The sequence below is a fragment of the Xiphophorus hellerii genome, chromosome 3 (assembly GCF_003331165.1).
Source record: "Xiphophorus hellerii strain 12219 chromosome 3, Xiphophorus_hellerii-4.1, whole genome shotgun sequence".
In the NCBI taxonomy this organism is placed as follows: Eukaryota; Metazoa; Chordata; class Actinopteri; order Cyprinodontiformes; family Poeciliidae; genus Xiphophorus; species Xiphophorus hellerii.
The window spans coordinates 3,601,016-3,617,224 of record NC_045674.1 but is presented as its reverse complement, the minus strand read 5'-3'; the positions used below and the strand labels follow the sequence as shown (position 1 = coordinate 3,617,224).

The 16,209-nt window shown below is 36.9% G+C and overlaps 1 protein-coding gene across 1 annotated transcript; it reads right to left on the bottom strand.

Moving 5' to 3' along the window:
• Positions 1–255: 255 nt before the first annotated feature.
• On the bottom strand, positions 256–14,201 carry sri (sorcin). Its single transcript, XM_032559029.1, has 8 exons — positions 13,922–14,201; positions 12,672–12,725; positions 12,275–12,344; positions 11,931–11,974; positions 2,654–2,801; positions 2,350–2,463; positions 1,122–1,180; positions 256–590 (listed from the first exon to the last, which is right to left on the bottom strand). Exons 1-8 carry the CDS (start codon positions 13,967–13,969, stop codon positions 564–566), a joined length of 564 nt encoding a protein of 187 aa, XP_032414920.1. The 5' UTR covers positions 13,970–14,201; the 3' UTR covers positions 256–563.
• Between the last annotated feature and the right edge of the window lie 2,008 nt (positions 14,202–16,209).

Below are 16,209 nucleotides of genomic sequence, written 5' to 3'. Positions count from 1 at the left end.
ATATAAATGTTAGTTATAAATGTTAGTAACTGTATGTTCATGTACACATGTTAAACAAAAACTCGATTTTGAAAGCTGGAATAAAAAAAAAAGAGGAAAAAAGGTTTTGTGTAATATTTACCTAGTTCCATTTTTGTAGATTAATTTGTCACGACTTTTTCTGCATTAATCCACCTGCATCATACTGCAAATGTTCAGACTTAGTAAGCTGTAGAAAACAATCACACCGATTCCACAATAAAAAAGTGAAAACAATCAGACTTCATAATGTTTTATTAATTTCATAATGCAAGGGCTAACATGATGTGGTAGAAAGCAAACAGTGAGAGCAATTACTGTGTTAAGACTGCAAGTACTTTCATGCTATAGGGATGTTAGTACATTTCTCCTTCCTCTATTAGGCTTAAAATGGCTTTAAAATTGTCCACTTGGAATGAACTGTGACATTTGGACCCTGTTTTTTTAGTTTCTTTTTTACAAAAAACAAATACAATTCAAGAAGAAGCAAATGATATAAAAGTGTTAGAAGGTAAGCAGGTCCTCACAGGAAAAATGTGTCTTTTTCAGACGCTCATGGTGACCTGGATAAACTGCAGAGACAGAGATATGACCAGAGTTAATATGCCACTATTAATCGTCCAACAGTAAATAATTTCTACTAATTCTAATTTTTTTTAAAAATCATGTTTTGACAATATTCTGCAACTAGCTGACCTGCTAAGCAAAAGAGAGCTAAATATTTATCATGTTTTTTTCAAATAAAAGAAAAGGAAGATTGCGGACATATTGCGAAGGACATTTTTAATTCTTGTGTTAATAAACCAGCTGACATATGGCCAATATGTTGACGTGCACAAATCTGATGTTTAAATCCAAATAGAAGCCACAGATCTTTAATTTGAAATTTGTAAAAAAAAATCTGTTGAAGTCAAAACTGGGACAAGAGGGTCTGGTGTATCTTCACATCTGGACCAGGCAAAAGGTCCAGATGTGTTTTGATTCTCACCATCTGAACCCAATGTGTAAACTTTGACCTTTATTGACAGTACTAATCTGGTCCCTAACCAATCCGTTAAGCTTCCACAAACTAAAACAGTAAATTTACTTTTGCATAAACTTACATCATCGTACTGGAAAGAGGCATTTCCACTGTGGGTCGTGTCCCTCCTTCGGAATTGATCTAAAAAACACAAAAAGTGCAAAAATTTAAACCAAAGCAATTAGAAGTGTTACACTGAGACAAGAAATACATAAAATAAATGTTCATTGAATAAAAAATGAACCATACAACACTAATTAAAAACAAAATGCTAACAAAGCTGATAAAATATAATTTTATCCCTTATTAGATATTTAAATCTCCCTAATAAACATTTAGGCAGTGTAGTGATTTAAAGATTGCTGTGCTCCATTTTCTTGATGTTGGTCAGGACTCTGGCAGCAGCAATTTGAATGAGCAGCTTTTTGCAGAGATATGGAGATAATAAAAGGCCCTACTAAAATAAAAGCAGAAACCAGTTTTTCTGGATCTTGTTTCAAAAGAAAGCCTTTCATTCCTGGCAACATTTTTAAGGTAGCAGTTGGCTGATCTGATTTTAAGATATACTTTATGCAGTCCAAGTCAATATGTAGGTTCCGATGTCCACCCATCGTCTTGGTCTCTACCCAGAGGAAGATTTCAGCAGAGGATGTGAAATGAAATCAAACTAAAACTGGTTTTCTTCAAAATTAAGAAGTTAGATCAGATGATTTGATAAAATGTCTCAGCAAATTGAAACTGATGTTGGGAAGCAATTGACAGATTTTCAGTTTCGAGGTACGCCACAGATTTAACAAGTCATATTTTCCAAACCACAAAAAATTTCCATCACATTTGTGGTTTAAACTGTCAGAAACTAACAGCGTTAAACACGAAACCACAAACCCATTATTTTGATGTTATTAAGCCCCCAAATAATATTAAGGAAACTGCAGTTAGACCACCTTGCAGCCTAAAGCACATTATGCAATCAGCTCATCTCATGTAGAAAGTAAACTGATGAAAATAAATCATTCTTTAAATATATGATCCACAAAGAAAACATCATAACTAAAATCCTACACTACTGAATATCAATGTCAATTTTAGTTCAGTTTATTTCCTGGAACAAAGTATTAAAATACATGCAGGTTCAGACGTGTGAGCGCAGAGGATTTCACAAACTCAACCAAACTGGTCCTAAAATGAGCAAAGATAAACATGCACCCATTTTTCTGCTGTACATATTTTATATCTGCGCATTGTCATGTTTTTAGGAAACGTAGAAACGGTATTGTTAGGGTTTTTGTTTTCATACCAGCTCAACTCACCAGTCAGAGCACGGAGTCTCACACAGCAGCTCACAAACTCATCAAAAGGAATCTTGCCATGGTTGCTGTAGCGCTTCATGATGCAGTTCATGGCCTGAGGGCTTAGATTGTAGCCTGTAAAAACACGCAGGGTAAAAAAAATCATTCATCCAAACTGTGACAGAGTGACTTTGTCTACAATGAAGATAATGTCACGATGCAACGTCAATTAAGAGAAATTCCAACATAGTCTTAATTTTAGCAAACGTAATAAAGTTGTTTTGAAGAGTCGAAAACAATAAAAATAGTTAAAATCAGTCCATACCCATGGTAGTGATGGCCTGCTGCAGCTCATGGCCCTCCACTGTGCCGCTGTGGTCCCGATCGAAGGATGAAAAGGTGGCTTTCCAGCCGTTCAGGGCCTGGCACAGATCCTTGAACTCGGCAAAGCCCATCGTTCCAGACATGTCCCTCTGAGAGCATTTTCAGTCAAGGACCTCACACAACTGAAGAGATTAACTTCACTCGAGACTAATTTTACAGATGAAACATGTTAATTTGATGCATTGTGGTGTTGTATACAACCAGACAAGGGATTAGGAAACTGCAAAGAAGAGAAAATACTTTTGTGAGAATTTTCCCCAAAAACAAAACCATAAAAAGCTCTGATTTCTGTAGACACTTTTCAGAAATATATTGTGAAAACTGGTATAATTCTTCATCCTAACTATAAATCAAAGCATTCACAGTTGATCATCTTAAGGTTGAGGTAAACAGACTGTTAGGGATTTTTTGGTATTATCATTTTATTCTTACTTTAGTTCACATTAAGTCTATAGATCTTTGTGATTTTCTGTTTAAAGTGTTCTCTTCTTTAAATGACCTGGAGGTCACTACTGTCTGTTCAACTTTACGAGAAATAGATAACACTGAGTTTCTCAGCCCTTTTGCAAGAACACCCCCTAATTTAGTAAATACCTGTGAACAGTCGTATTTTGTTTTCTTGACAGTATTGACCGAGATTTGAACCGGGCTCAGACCTTTGATCAGATATCACATCTGGACCTGGGTTGTTAGATGTTTGGGTTAGAAGTTTTACGACCTCTGTTGTTTTTCCTGACTGCCCTCTTGCCTGTTCTCCTTTGACAATAAAAACAGGAGCTCATGTGAGAGCAGTTCAGAATGCTTTGTGGATTCCTCGGAGGAAGGATTCTCAGAGCCTTCTCCCAGGAGTTCTTAAAGCCTTCTCCTTTTGCAAAAGCTTGGCTATAAAATTCATATACGTTGTCTGTGGTTCTTTCTTTTATTTAGGTTCGAAAGGAAAATACCTATCATTTTGGTGCCGAAACCCGGGATCTCTCACCTCCCTCGCTGACAGGCAGAGGAAGACGTGCTGAATCCGTGCACGGCCAGAGTCAATTTAACCTGGAAAGGAAAACCCAGGAAGCAAATTCTTCACTGGGCCAGCGACGTATCCGACTTTGTCTGCCAACGGCGGAGTGACGAGATCCGACTGGACAACCCGAAAACTACAGAAACGTAGGTGAATTTTAAGTCATATAGGTTTGAGTCCTTGTCAAATATTAATTTGACTAAAGAAATACAGGTTTGAGTCCTTGTCAAATATTAATTTGACTAAAGAAATACAGGTTTGAGTCCTTGTCAAATATTAATTTGACTAAAGAAATACAGGTTTGAGTCCTTGTCAAATATTAACATTTTAATTTGACTAAAGAATAATGAAGGGTTAGAGTCCCAGTTGACAGAGAGTTTCAACTAAAGGCAAAAGGATAGGCTCTTAGAGCCCCTTAATTAGAGAACGCCTCTTAAGGGAAAGTCCTCACGTAGATAGAAAGTTTGTTATTTGCTGTGCTGCTATGGGTGTTTTGTTTGCTGTTTTGTTGCTGTGTGTGCATGAAGGAGTGAATGGTGTTTCTCTCTCTGGGAGTAAAACTCTCTGCCTTCGGAATTAGAATCCAAAGTGAAAAACCGCTTGGAGCTCAGCTCCAAGTAGAAGCCTGTTTTTCAGGAGGCACTGAGCGCTGACTTACAGCACTTTCTCTGAGAGAGCACGCGATACTAGTCTTGTAGAATCAAATAACTTATTTGTAAGGCAGAAGACAGTGATGGACGGAATGCTTCAGTGGGACGGGGAGAGCAGGTACGGCCGACTGCTCCTCCACCGACCGCTGCGGCAGATTCGTCTGCCCTTGTCTCAGTATTAACAAACTCGGTAGATAGTCAGCCGAGTGCACTTCTTAATATCAGAAAGTTAGAACAAATGTCTGTAAAAGGGCAAATTACAGTCATTTGTCAGGAACTAAACAAGAAACAAAAACAAAAACCACAACGTCCAGATGGATGTTGGAATTGTGGCCATTTTGGCCACTGGGCTAGACATTGCCCAGAAAACAAAATAAATCATCGGAAGGGTGGCAGATGGAAAACAAAAGTATAACTCCTCAGCATAAAGTTTTCTTCCACAACCAAACAAAACTTAACACCAGATCAAATTGATGAAATAGTGGATGTATGTGCAGCTTGGGATATGTTAAATGCATTAAAAGAAAAACCTTATATCACACTGATTGTTTGTGGGGAAAAAGTTGAATTTCTATGGACACTGATGCATGCAAAACAGTTCTAAAAACTAAAATAGAAGGTGTAAACCCCACAAATAAGTCCATTTGGGTGAAATCTGCCGATGGTCAAACATATAGGGAATATATGTCAAAAAGCATATATTTTAAAGATCCTGAAACAGGAATTAAAGTAAAAGCTTCTGTTGTAATGTCACTTAAGTGTCCAATAAATCTGTTAGGTAGAGACCTAATGACAAAATTAGGGATGGCAGTAGTCCCTGTACAAGATGGCATGAGAGCTGTCAGACTAAAACATTCAGATCTGTATACAATTCACAAGGATGAAAAATCTACTGTTCATAAGATCTAAAGTCAGCTGACAATCCTCATGTCCCAAGAAAGCTTCTTAGAGAAGCTCGAGGACAGCTGGACTCGCCTGAAACAGAAATGAACTATAATCAGTTGCATGTAACAATGAACATCCTAAATGATTCACAGGATGATTATGTGCAAAAACAATTTTGATGAGAAATGGAATGAAACAATAAAAAAAAAAAGGAAAAGAAAATTTTTCTCAGAGAACAATGTTTTTAAATATATTGATTACTGGGTAGAATAATTATAAAAGATTAAAACACCCACTTGGTGCTATGATCCTTTGGCTGTATGTCTAGAGGTGTCAGCGATCAGAGTTTGGTACCGACCTGGACTTTATCCAGCCTCATATCTCACTTAAATTCCAAATGAGAGGAGGGCTGCTCGCTGGCTTCACAGATTCAGCATTAGGATCAATAAACTTAAGGTAATTCATTGATCTCTGATAAAATGATTACACAGACTAAGTTAATTTAAATGTAAATTAACTTACATTCTACATTTTAAAATTAAACATGGCAAAGGATGAAAGAGACTATGGGTTTTAACATGTTTCATGTTTATATGTGTTTTAAATGATTTATGTTTATAACATATAAACGATGTTGGGTACTAAGTGGCTAAAACTATACAATCAAAAGAGAGAAAATATATATATAAAGGAATAACAAACTAATAAACTCCTATTTGCTTCTTTCCTTTTCCTCTGTCTGAGCCTCGCTGTGGTGCGTCTAACCTCTGACCTCAACTCAAACCTGTCTTGCCATGGCCGAGATGATGTCCCTCTTTCGTCACTAGCTAATGACGGCAATCAAGAAGACAAAGAAGAGTTCTATCACCTCCAGACACTGAAGTATCTGCTGATTTTAATTCCTTGACACCTGGGAACTGCCATTGAGCAAACTCTTGTATGGTGTCCTGCTGGACATTGGACTGAAATTACATTCTTGTGTTTGGATGCAACTGAACTCTTACAACCTCTGCTGATCTACTCCCTGACATCAGCGTGGAGAAGGAAAAGATAACGTACTTCTGAGACAAAGACAACAAACTGAACTATTTGATGCTTGTTTTATTTGTGAACTGTTTGGACATTGACAGAGGGACAGTTTGGACAACTCAAGATCCAACACCAGAGCCAGTTGGACTGACAGGAAACTGCAGAGAGAGTAGGAGGGAGGAGGGAGGATTACACCCCAGCGACGCCAGCACTGGGAGGAGGAGGGAGAAGTGAAACAGAAAGGAGAAATCCAAAGATAAGTGTATCACACACACAGCTGTCATACACTGTTATTGCATTGAAGATTTGCTTGCTAACCCTGCACACAAATTATCTAGCCAGAAGAGGAAGTCTTAGAGGCTTTTATGTTCAATGATAGACAAATTCTCTCAGTTTGTCCCTGTTAACTCTGAGTCCTGAACAGCAGGACCACTGCTAAGGATCCTTTTAGGGTCCACGAGCCAAAGGTTGGGAAACCGTGAAGGGAAAACTGCAATCATTGAAAGTTCAGCAAAGAACTAGCAAAAACTTATGCCACTAAATTACACCAACTAAAAATCATCAAAGATTTTAAGCTAATAATTATTTGCAAAATTTCCTTTTTCCTTTTTTAAAGGACATGCTAGTTTGGATTTAAAATTAAAATATCTCTAAGTGTTAAAACTAAAAATAATAAATAATTGATGCTGCAGTGTTTGTAGACCATTAAATATTTGTTGCACAGTCAATGTAGAGTTAAATTTTTTAATGAATCTACATTTTATTGAATTGGGTGAAGTGTTACAGCAGCAGGAAAATCAGTTACTGCTGGATTCTAACACATGTAGCTCCTTTAAAATGTGCACGTTGCCTACAACAGGATTCTGACAACTAGAGATAAATGTTAACAAATTAAAAATGTTATTAAGAAATATTGGAAAAATTCTTAAAACGTCAGAAAATTTGATAATAATTTGAGCAAAGGAAAACAGTGAAAGTAGACTGAAAATTTGTTAACTGACTGAAAATCTAATAGATTTTTATGTTTCTGTTTGTGTCATTTTGCACTGATGAAAATGAATGTGATTAAGAGCACAAACAAACTATACTCAAGAACTGAGTAACTGATCAAATTATTGGTTATTTAATATTTAGATAATAAATTGTCAGCTGGATTGGAATGTGAGGTAAAAATAAACTTAGATGTCAAATAACTGGATACTCCAAACTGATGATTGTGAATAAGAATAATATTTTCTAGACTAAAGTTTAAAACTTTGAATCTAGGTTTGATTGATTGATGATTATTAAATTCATAAGGAAATACTGAATTAGAGGATTTGAGATTTTTGTTTAATTTTGGGAAGGTCATTTTTTTTTGAAAGAGTAAGGAAATGTTCTGCAGACGAGCCAACTCTGGGTTGTGCCATCTGACAGGAGTAGAGCAGAAGTGTTCCACCTTGATGAATTTGACAACTTCCACATAGACAAACCTTCCTACCACAATCCCTGTAAGGCAGTTGCAATTTTGACACATGGATATTGTCAATGTGTCAACTGGGAGGAATGATTATTAAAATGAAATGAATCACGGATTAAAATGAAATGAATCAAAAAAAAAAAAAAATCAAATTCTTACTTAAAACTTTTTTTTAGTGCTGTATAGTACTACATGACCTCTTTGTGTTAAAAACAATCCTCAGGGAAACATGAGACCAAAAAGAGGAAGTTTCCCTAAACCTTCTTATCAATTCCAGACAATGCATATGGATTTTAGTGAACTTACACAAAGCGGACCATATAAATATTGTTTGTTAATGATTGATGCTTTTTCTAAATGGGTTGAAATAGTCCCAGCAAAGCACGCAGATGCTTTGACAGTAGCTAAAGCTATTTGTAAAACTGTTATTCCATCACATGGCATACCACTACCTTTTTATAATAAAAAGTAGATTAAGAAATGTATGGAAACAAATACTTAGATTTGGTAAAGATGTAAATAAGAATTACACTCACACAAGAAGGATTAACCATTTGAAATAATTCATGAAAGACCATACAGCTTGCCAATGTTTTCTGCAGATTTGCAGAAAGCAGATGTGGAGAAAAAATTGACAGAGTACATGATCAGGACGCTAAAGCAGAAAGAGGTGTCAAATGCAAATTTACTGCCCTCTGCCTTTACTCTCCCACAGAAAGCCCCTCCCATCAAGCCAGGAGACTGGCTTGTCAGAGAAAGGAAGAGCTGGGCCAGCCCACTGTGGGAGGGACCATTCCAAGTGCTGATAACCACACCAACTGCTGTAAATATTGCTGAAAGACCCAGATGGATACATCTCAGTCACTGTACGGTACAGAGAGTGTTAGACTTCTAGATTGAGTGATGGGGAAGATCTGGCTACACAGGGAATTCACTGTATAGATGTGTTTTGTCTCAACGCCAGCAGAAGAATTCAACAGATCCTCACTCTTTTAGCCTAGAAATTCTGACATCTCTGTAATCTGAGCAGCAATGGGACTCTCACAAGCCAGGTGGAATCCCTGCTGTGCTGTGACTGCAGCATGTTTATTGTGTTGGAGTGGGGGCTGTCTCACCCTCAACAAGATAAGGAGAGAAGCAGACACATCCTTCCCCCAGACTCATTCACAAGATTACAGCCCCTATTTGTGGTGGCAACTGATGAATAGAACTGCATATGAAGAAAATGGGACCAACACATAACTGTGGTCTAAGACATGGAAACAAGCACACACCCAAGTGACACCATACATCTGCCACAGATAGACCTCTGACTACCAGAAGTAATTATTTTGGTTAGTCTTAAGCAGGAGCCCTTGGTGTCTGTGTGTATAATGGCACCACCTTTCTGGGGACAGCTCCATAGAACCTGTGAAACAAAAAATCTACACCTCCTGTGACAAGAAAGCAGACATTTTTGACTGTGACGACTGCCAAGCGACGAACCACATCAGTACTGCCTGTTCCAAAAGATGGAAGTCTGACCGCAACTGTACCAGAGTTATTCTTCTAAAGATGAGGAAGTTCAACATCGGAAGCAAGACCAGGGGACGTCAAAGTCACCTTCTGCAGCACCATCATTCCAGGGAACAGAGGATCCAGGACAATGGCAGACTGTGACTTTCCTGAAAAAGGTCCAGGACGTTCATAGCCATGGACGCTACTGCACTAGGAGAGATGTCATGCCGAGAGCCCAGCCCAAAGGTGGGGAGGCCTTACTAAAAAAAAAACTGGAGTTCCTTGGAAATTCCGGATCTGGAGCGACAGAGAAGAGTGTATCCAAAGTCTATTCCCATCAGTGGGAGTAGCTGAAGTTCGAGACCATGTTGAGATCAACAGGAACTGGAGGAACTATACATGATGCCCTGAATGAATGGGAAGAGCTTAAAGACTATGTGGACGATGCAACTCAGAGGTCACAGCCTTTTGACTCTATTTCTTGGCTCACCTCCGGACCCTGGTGGCAGCCTTTTTATTAAAGATTGGAACACCCATCATGACTGTACTGATCCTATTCTGTCTCTATACAACCTGCATCATTCCAAGTCTTCGTAGCATGATGTTAAAGACATTTAACACTGCTTTGATCAGCTATCAGATGGACAGGGTAACCTCTGACACAGATGAGGACTACATCTGGTTTCCAGAAAAATGAAGATAAACAGGAAAACAGGAACATATGATGATGTGCTATACCTAATAAACAGATTAAATCATTTGCTCAATGGCTCCTGCACTGAACATGTGACAATAGATGATGTTCGTGATTTAAGATGCATTTGGGGTATACTGTTTCTTTTATTTTTCAGTTAATGCATTATATTCCATATATTCATTGTGTATTTTCTGTGTTTAGATTAGAAAAAAAAAAAAAAAATCTTGCATTTATTGGTTCTTTTCTTTTCTTTTCTTTTCTGTGCTTAGCTTTTGCTTAATAAAATGATAAAAGGGGGGAATGTTAGGGATTTTTTGGTATTATCATTTTATTCTTACTTTAGTTCACATTAAGTCTATAGATCTTTGTGATTTTCTGTTTAAAGTGTTCTCTTCTTTAAATGACCTGGAGGTCACTACTGTCTGTTCAACTTTACGAGAAATAGATAACACTGAGTTTCTCAGCCCTTTTGCAAGAACACCCCCTAATTTAGTAAATACCTGTGAACAGTCGTATTTTGTTTTCTTGACAGTATTGACCGAGATTTGAACCGGGCTCAGACCTTTGATCAGATATCACATCTGGACCTGGGTTGTTAGATGTTTGGGTTAGAAGTTTTACGACCTCTGTTGTTTTTCCTGACTGCCCTCTTGCCTGTTCTCCTTTGACAATAAAAACAGGAGCTCATGTGAGAGCAGTTCAGAATGCTTTGTGGATTCCTCGGAGGAAGGATTCTCAGAGCCTTCTCCCAGGAGTTCTTAAAGCCTTCTCCTTTTGCAAAAGCTTGGCTATAAAATTCATATACGTTGTCTGTGGTTCTTTCTTTTATTTAGGTTCGAAAGGAAAATACCTATCACAGACAGCTAAAGTATTTTCTTAACCCAATTTGTTAAAAAAATTAAAATTATTTAATATCCAGTGCAATAGCAGAATATGAAGTATTATTACATAATGTTATCATGTAAGCTGTCCATCAGAGTGTGATATTCTACTTTAACTGTTTTTGCAGCCATTTTGTTCATTTCACTGCTGATTATTTTTTGCAATATTGGTGTTTATTTGTTTATTGAGGCAGTTTGTATGGTGGTGTTGTGGTTAGTTACCTACTTGGAATTTCCTAAACCTCTTGTGGTTTAAGTGTGACTAAAATTGACACATTTTTATTTGATTTAAAGCAAATCAAATAAAAGGTATTAACTGTATCTTCACTGCATTACTTTTTCTTCAGGCGTACATTTTTCTCTTACATAGAGAATTTTAAAAGCAGAGCATGAGACATATTTTTGTCTCTAAATGTTTTGTTTCCTACAAGAAAACAAACAAGTTGCTTTACTCAGATGTCCAACTCACCCAGCTACACAAATCCCTGCCCCCACTAACCACTAACAGACTAAAGTGGTTAAAGATGGAGACTGTGTGTGAGAGGAATATCTGAGTTGATGAAAAACACATCTCTCTGCAGGAAGTACTCTGTGCAATCGGCTTGAACTTAAGTGCAAAATGTGGCAAGAATTTGGCACAACTTAAGTTAAAAGTAATATTTCTTCATTTAAAATGGGATCTTGCATTCATTTTGACAAAGAGTCAGATATGATAGTCATATGTTTTGGATAGAAAGTATATAAAATATTAATTTTTTTGCAATTGTTGACAAATTTGAACCTTGTATGTTGACAAAACACACCTGGATCAAATGATGGCTCATTAGAAGGCCTAAGAAGAACACTGACATGCTGAAAAGGATGTTGCTACCACCAGTGAGAGAACTAAAACATGCAGGATGCCGGCCCTAGAGGACTGACTTTGGGCACCACTGGTCTATGCAATTCATTGCTTTCCTGACAGGCTGGGTATTAAATTTAGAGGGTCTTAAATAAACCATTTACTCTATAATGTTATAGAATAACTCAATTAAATGTGTGGCAGCCTAAAAAAGATTTTATGGAACATTTTTACTCAAATGTGAAGTGGTTTACATATAATGAAGGATACATCCAGCATGTTAATCATCAGTCTGCAGCTTTCCATGCTGAAAGCTGCAGAGGGAGAAGCACATGTTATCAAACCTATTCAGGAATCATTCAGGAAGCTTTAAAAGAGGCTAACAATAAAACACAAGTTCTTTTTACCTATTGTTTATGGTCACAAGGCATAAAACGGCTTGTGACAACCTTGGTTTTAACCCGATTATGCTTTATCACAAACTGGAATAGTTTATGTTTAATCAAAAATGGAAATAAATTGCAATATGTCAGCATAAAAAGTCGAAAAGACCATAAGTAATCAAATTTAGACTCATTTAAGTGGGTATGTCCACTAAAATGTTTTCCTCCTACGTTGGTAAGATCCAGACATGCCGGACTGCGTGAGGCAGCGCTGCAGCTCATCCGCCGAGATCTGCCCATCCTGATGAGGTTTCAAGAAACAGATGGAAGAACATACAACACAGTCACATGCATGATTTTATTTATTTAACATTTATTCAACTAGTTGAGTTTTATTAAAAACAAATTCTTATTTACAATAACAACCTGGCAGGGAGGGAAGAACACACAGGAAAATCAAGCAGGACACTTTACAAGAAACAACAAACATTCACAGTATTGTTAATTTTTTTTTTTTTTTTTGCTGAAGCATGTGCTGGTTTCAGACATCATCTTCCTTAAAATAGTTATGCAGAAACACATTGCAGTTTTCAATTCAGAATCATATTGAAAGAACTCGTTGTCTCACCTGTCCAGCCACCTGGGAAAAGAATCCGTACAGAGGATCTTGTTGCTGAGGGGGCTAGAAAAGGAAAGCATAAGATTAAATCACTGATTGTTACACTATAGTTGCTAAATAATTTCTTAACTCTGGGGAGAAATGCCAATGTAAAGCAGGGGAAGTTATTTCAAAGTGTTGAAAATCATTTAACTGAATCCTACAAGAGAACCACAGCTGCATGTCATGGTTATAAAGCAATCCTAATTTTAAAATGGATTGATATTTTGTATTATTGGAAAGGTCATAAAATCCTCTGAGAATCTCTTTTTAAAACTCAAAAATAAACAAAAGAAAACACCACCACTCAAAATAAGAAATGCATCGTTTATTTACAAACCATTAGAAAAAGCACACTGGTTGAATCTTTTATTATGATAAACTGAAACAATAATTATGTTGACAACCAGACCAGTCAATATAGGCCGTTAGGTCTTTCTCTGCTATGTTTGTTACATATTTCAAAACTAAAATCTCTATTTCAGTCAGTCAGTGGATCGCCCAGGAGCAAGAAGATGTGCATTGATGCAGAAATGGAAATAACATTGTAGCTGCTTTATTTTCTTTTTGATTGAAAAACATTTCCACAATGACTTTTTATTTAAAGTAAAGAATTATGATTGACTGATTCATTGGAGGACGTCTTATCATGAAGGTACGCCACCCTACCTCACCCTCAAAGATACAATGAAGTCAGTATAATGAAGTCGCACACACATCGTGAGTCAAATCAACCATTCAATAAGAACTTAAAGTTCAAAGGTTAATTTGTTATATATATATTTATCCTTGACAACTAGATTTTTTTCAGTCAGTTTTTATTATTTTGTTAATTTATTAAATATTTAATCATCTGGAGATAAATACGAGTCATCACTGCAATTGAACATAAAGATGAATCAAAAGAAACTTTTGGAGTTTAATGCAAGACCTTTTAGTTGGAGAAACATCAGCTTAATTTAAGAAACAAAAAAATAATCACTTGCAAATGCACAAAATTAAAGAAACCTATTTAAATAATAATAATAATAATAATAATAATAATAAATACCTGCAGCTTTGTGGGATTTATAAAATAATTTCTTTAAACACTAGCAGCGTCCTGCTGTTTCTAATTTATCACTTCCGCACTGTTTGGGTCAAATGTCCGATTTGGGACAGAAGAACAATAATAATCCATTTTTTAACCTTAATTCACTTAGATGTTAAGTTTTTCTCACCATTCCTGGGAATCCACCGCCGGGAGCTCCATATCCTGGATAGGCCATTTGATTGGAGTGCAAAAAACAACTAGTTAAGGACTTTTACAGGAAGTGAGATTTCTGCCGAACAGCCCAGCGCAGAAAGCGACCAGTGAAACACTGAGATAACCCAGCAGCTACAATACAATTTATCTTGAAGAATTGAGCTGTAACTGTGGGAGGAAGTAGAAATAAGACGAGGAAGAGGGAAGACGTACAAACATTCAGATGTGTTGTTAAATATCGCATTTCCTGCCTTTGACCCACCCAACTACCTTCTGATTGGATGAGAGAATCCACGTGACATGATATTAGCAAATCAGAGCCCAGGATAGATATAAAAGCTCAGAAACCTGGAGGGTGTAACTGATACACCACCCTGATCTATAACTGATACACCACCCTGGTCTTTGAGCTTTGAACAGATTTTACACATAGTCTAGGACAATAGATAAGGAAACTACTGCCCAGATGAAAAGTTCTTATCAGGAGGTTTTTACTCCACACCAACACCGGTTAATATAATTCGGTAATTTTATTTGATGTAGTACTGTACAGGTTTGCAAATAAAAAAATACTCTTAATTTAAAATAATTGCATGTATTCATCCATTTTGCATCATTCACAACATATTCAGTATTGCGTAGAAAACCTGTAATCTAAGTAATTTTAAAAGGATGTAGACATAAAACTCACCTCAGCCACCTCAACACAACATTTAGGTTATTGTGTCTTAATTTTATACCACTGTGTTTTATCAGACTTAATTTTATACCACTGTATTTTATCAGACTTAATTTTATACCACTGTATTTTATCAGATCTATGTTACTAAGTCACAAAAACAAACTGAAATTGGAAAACAGAGAAATGATCTTTTAATTGCAAGCATTACATCATTGACTGAGAAAACAGAACCAATCAGCTTGTTTTTTTCAAGATGAAGCGCTTGCGGTCCCTCCTATTTCAGTCCAGAGTAACCCAACCCGGTCAGATTCTTCTTCGTTTGCAGCAGAAGCCTTTGGATTAAAAAGAGGAGGTCCAGTTTTTCTCATGTGGTTGTGAAAGGATCTGAAGGAGACTAAATTTGTGTCGGGATGTACAAACTGACTCCTGAATGTTGGATTCGGTCACATGGACCTCAGATTTGTGCCAGTCCTTTTCATCAAGGCAGACTTGCTTCAGGTGTCCTGAACCACCAAGATGACAATGAGGGGAAGGATGAAGAAGAATTTCCTGCTTTGTGCCATCATACTATGGGTAAATTTAAAGTTATTCAACATCATAGAAAAAAACAGGGTAGAAATTGAGCAGACACCATAATGTAAAAATGCAAAAACAACAAAAGAGTAAGCATGAATGAAATTATCATGATGCCAAATGTTACTTGTCACTATTGGTGTTTAGTTTTTTATGGCGTGTCCATTCATGATCAGTTGCTCACTCTCTTTGGACCTTATACAGCAATTGGTGAGCATATCACTGATTTTCTGCTATCAAAATTAGCAGATGAATTATATCTTTAGAAAGACATAATTCATTAAATCTTTCATTTCCCAATCCTTTTTAAATTTAAATCTGCACGCACCAGAACCCATAACAATTCAGTTCTGTGTTTTATATTTTTTCCATGTAATAATTTCTGCTGTTTGCATTGTGCTTCTATAATATTTTTCTCTTTTTTTAACCTCTCCCTGTTGTGTGAGCATATGCACTTCGTGATGCACCTGCAGGACATTAGTTTTACCGCTGTCCAAGCCCAGCAGGTCTTTTCAGGAAACAGATGGATCAAACATACGTCTGAAGGAGTAATCCTCCTTTTTCAACCAAACATATGACGGAAAGGTTCTAATGCTCAGCAGTTTGTGCATAAATTAACCCTGTTTTTCACCTTTTCTCACAGGTTGTGATGACGGTACTCATCAGTCTGATGATGCTCAGTGGTTCACTTGTGGACCTCCGGGCCTGCCTGGATCTGATCACTCATCACAGCATCAAGTAACAGAAGCAGAGCATGTGGAAATGTTGCAGGAATGTGCTGGCTGCTGTTGTGCTGAAGGACAAGTGATAGAAACCAACCCATGTTCTGGAGTTTATGGCCAGAGAGAACAAGAAGGTTTGAACCCATGCTGGTCCGGATCTCCATCCAACTATTACGTCAGTAAGTGGACTCCTGGTGTTTTATATTTATAATAAAGACTGGTACTTATAGTGTCATTCTGCTATGGAAATTAAAGGCAAGTATTCCATTAAAAAATGTAAAAATG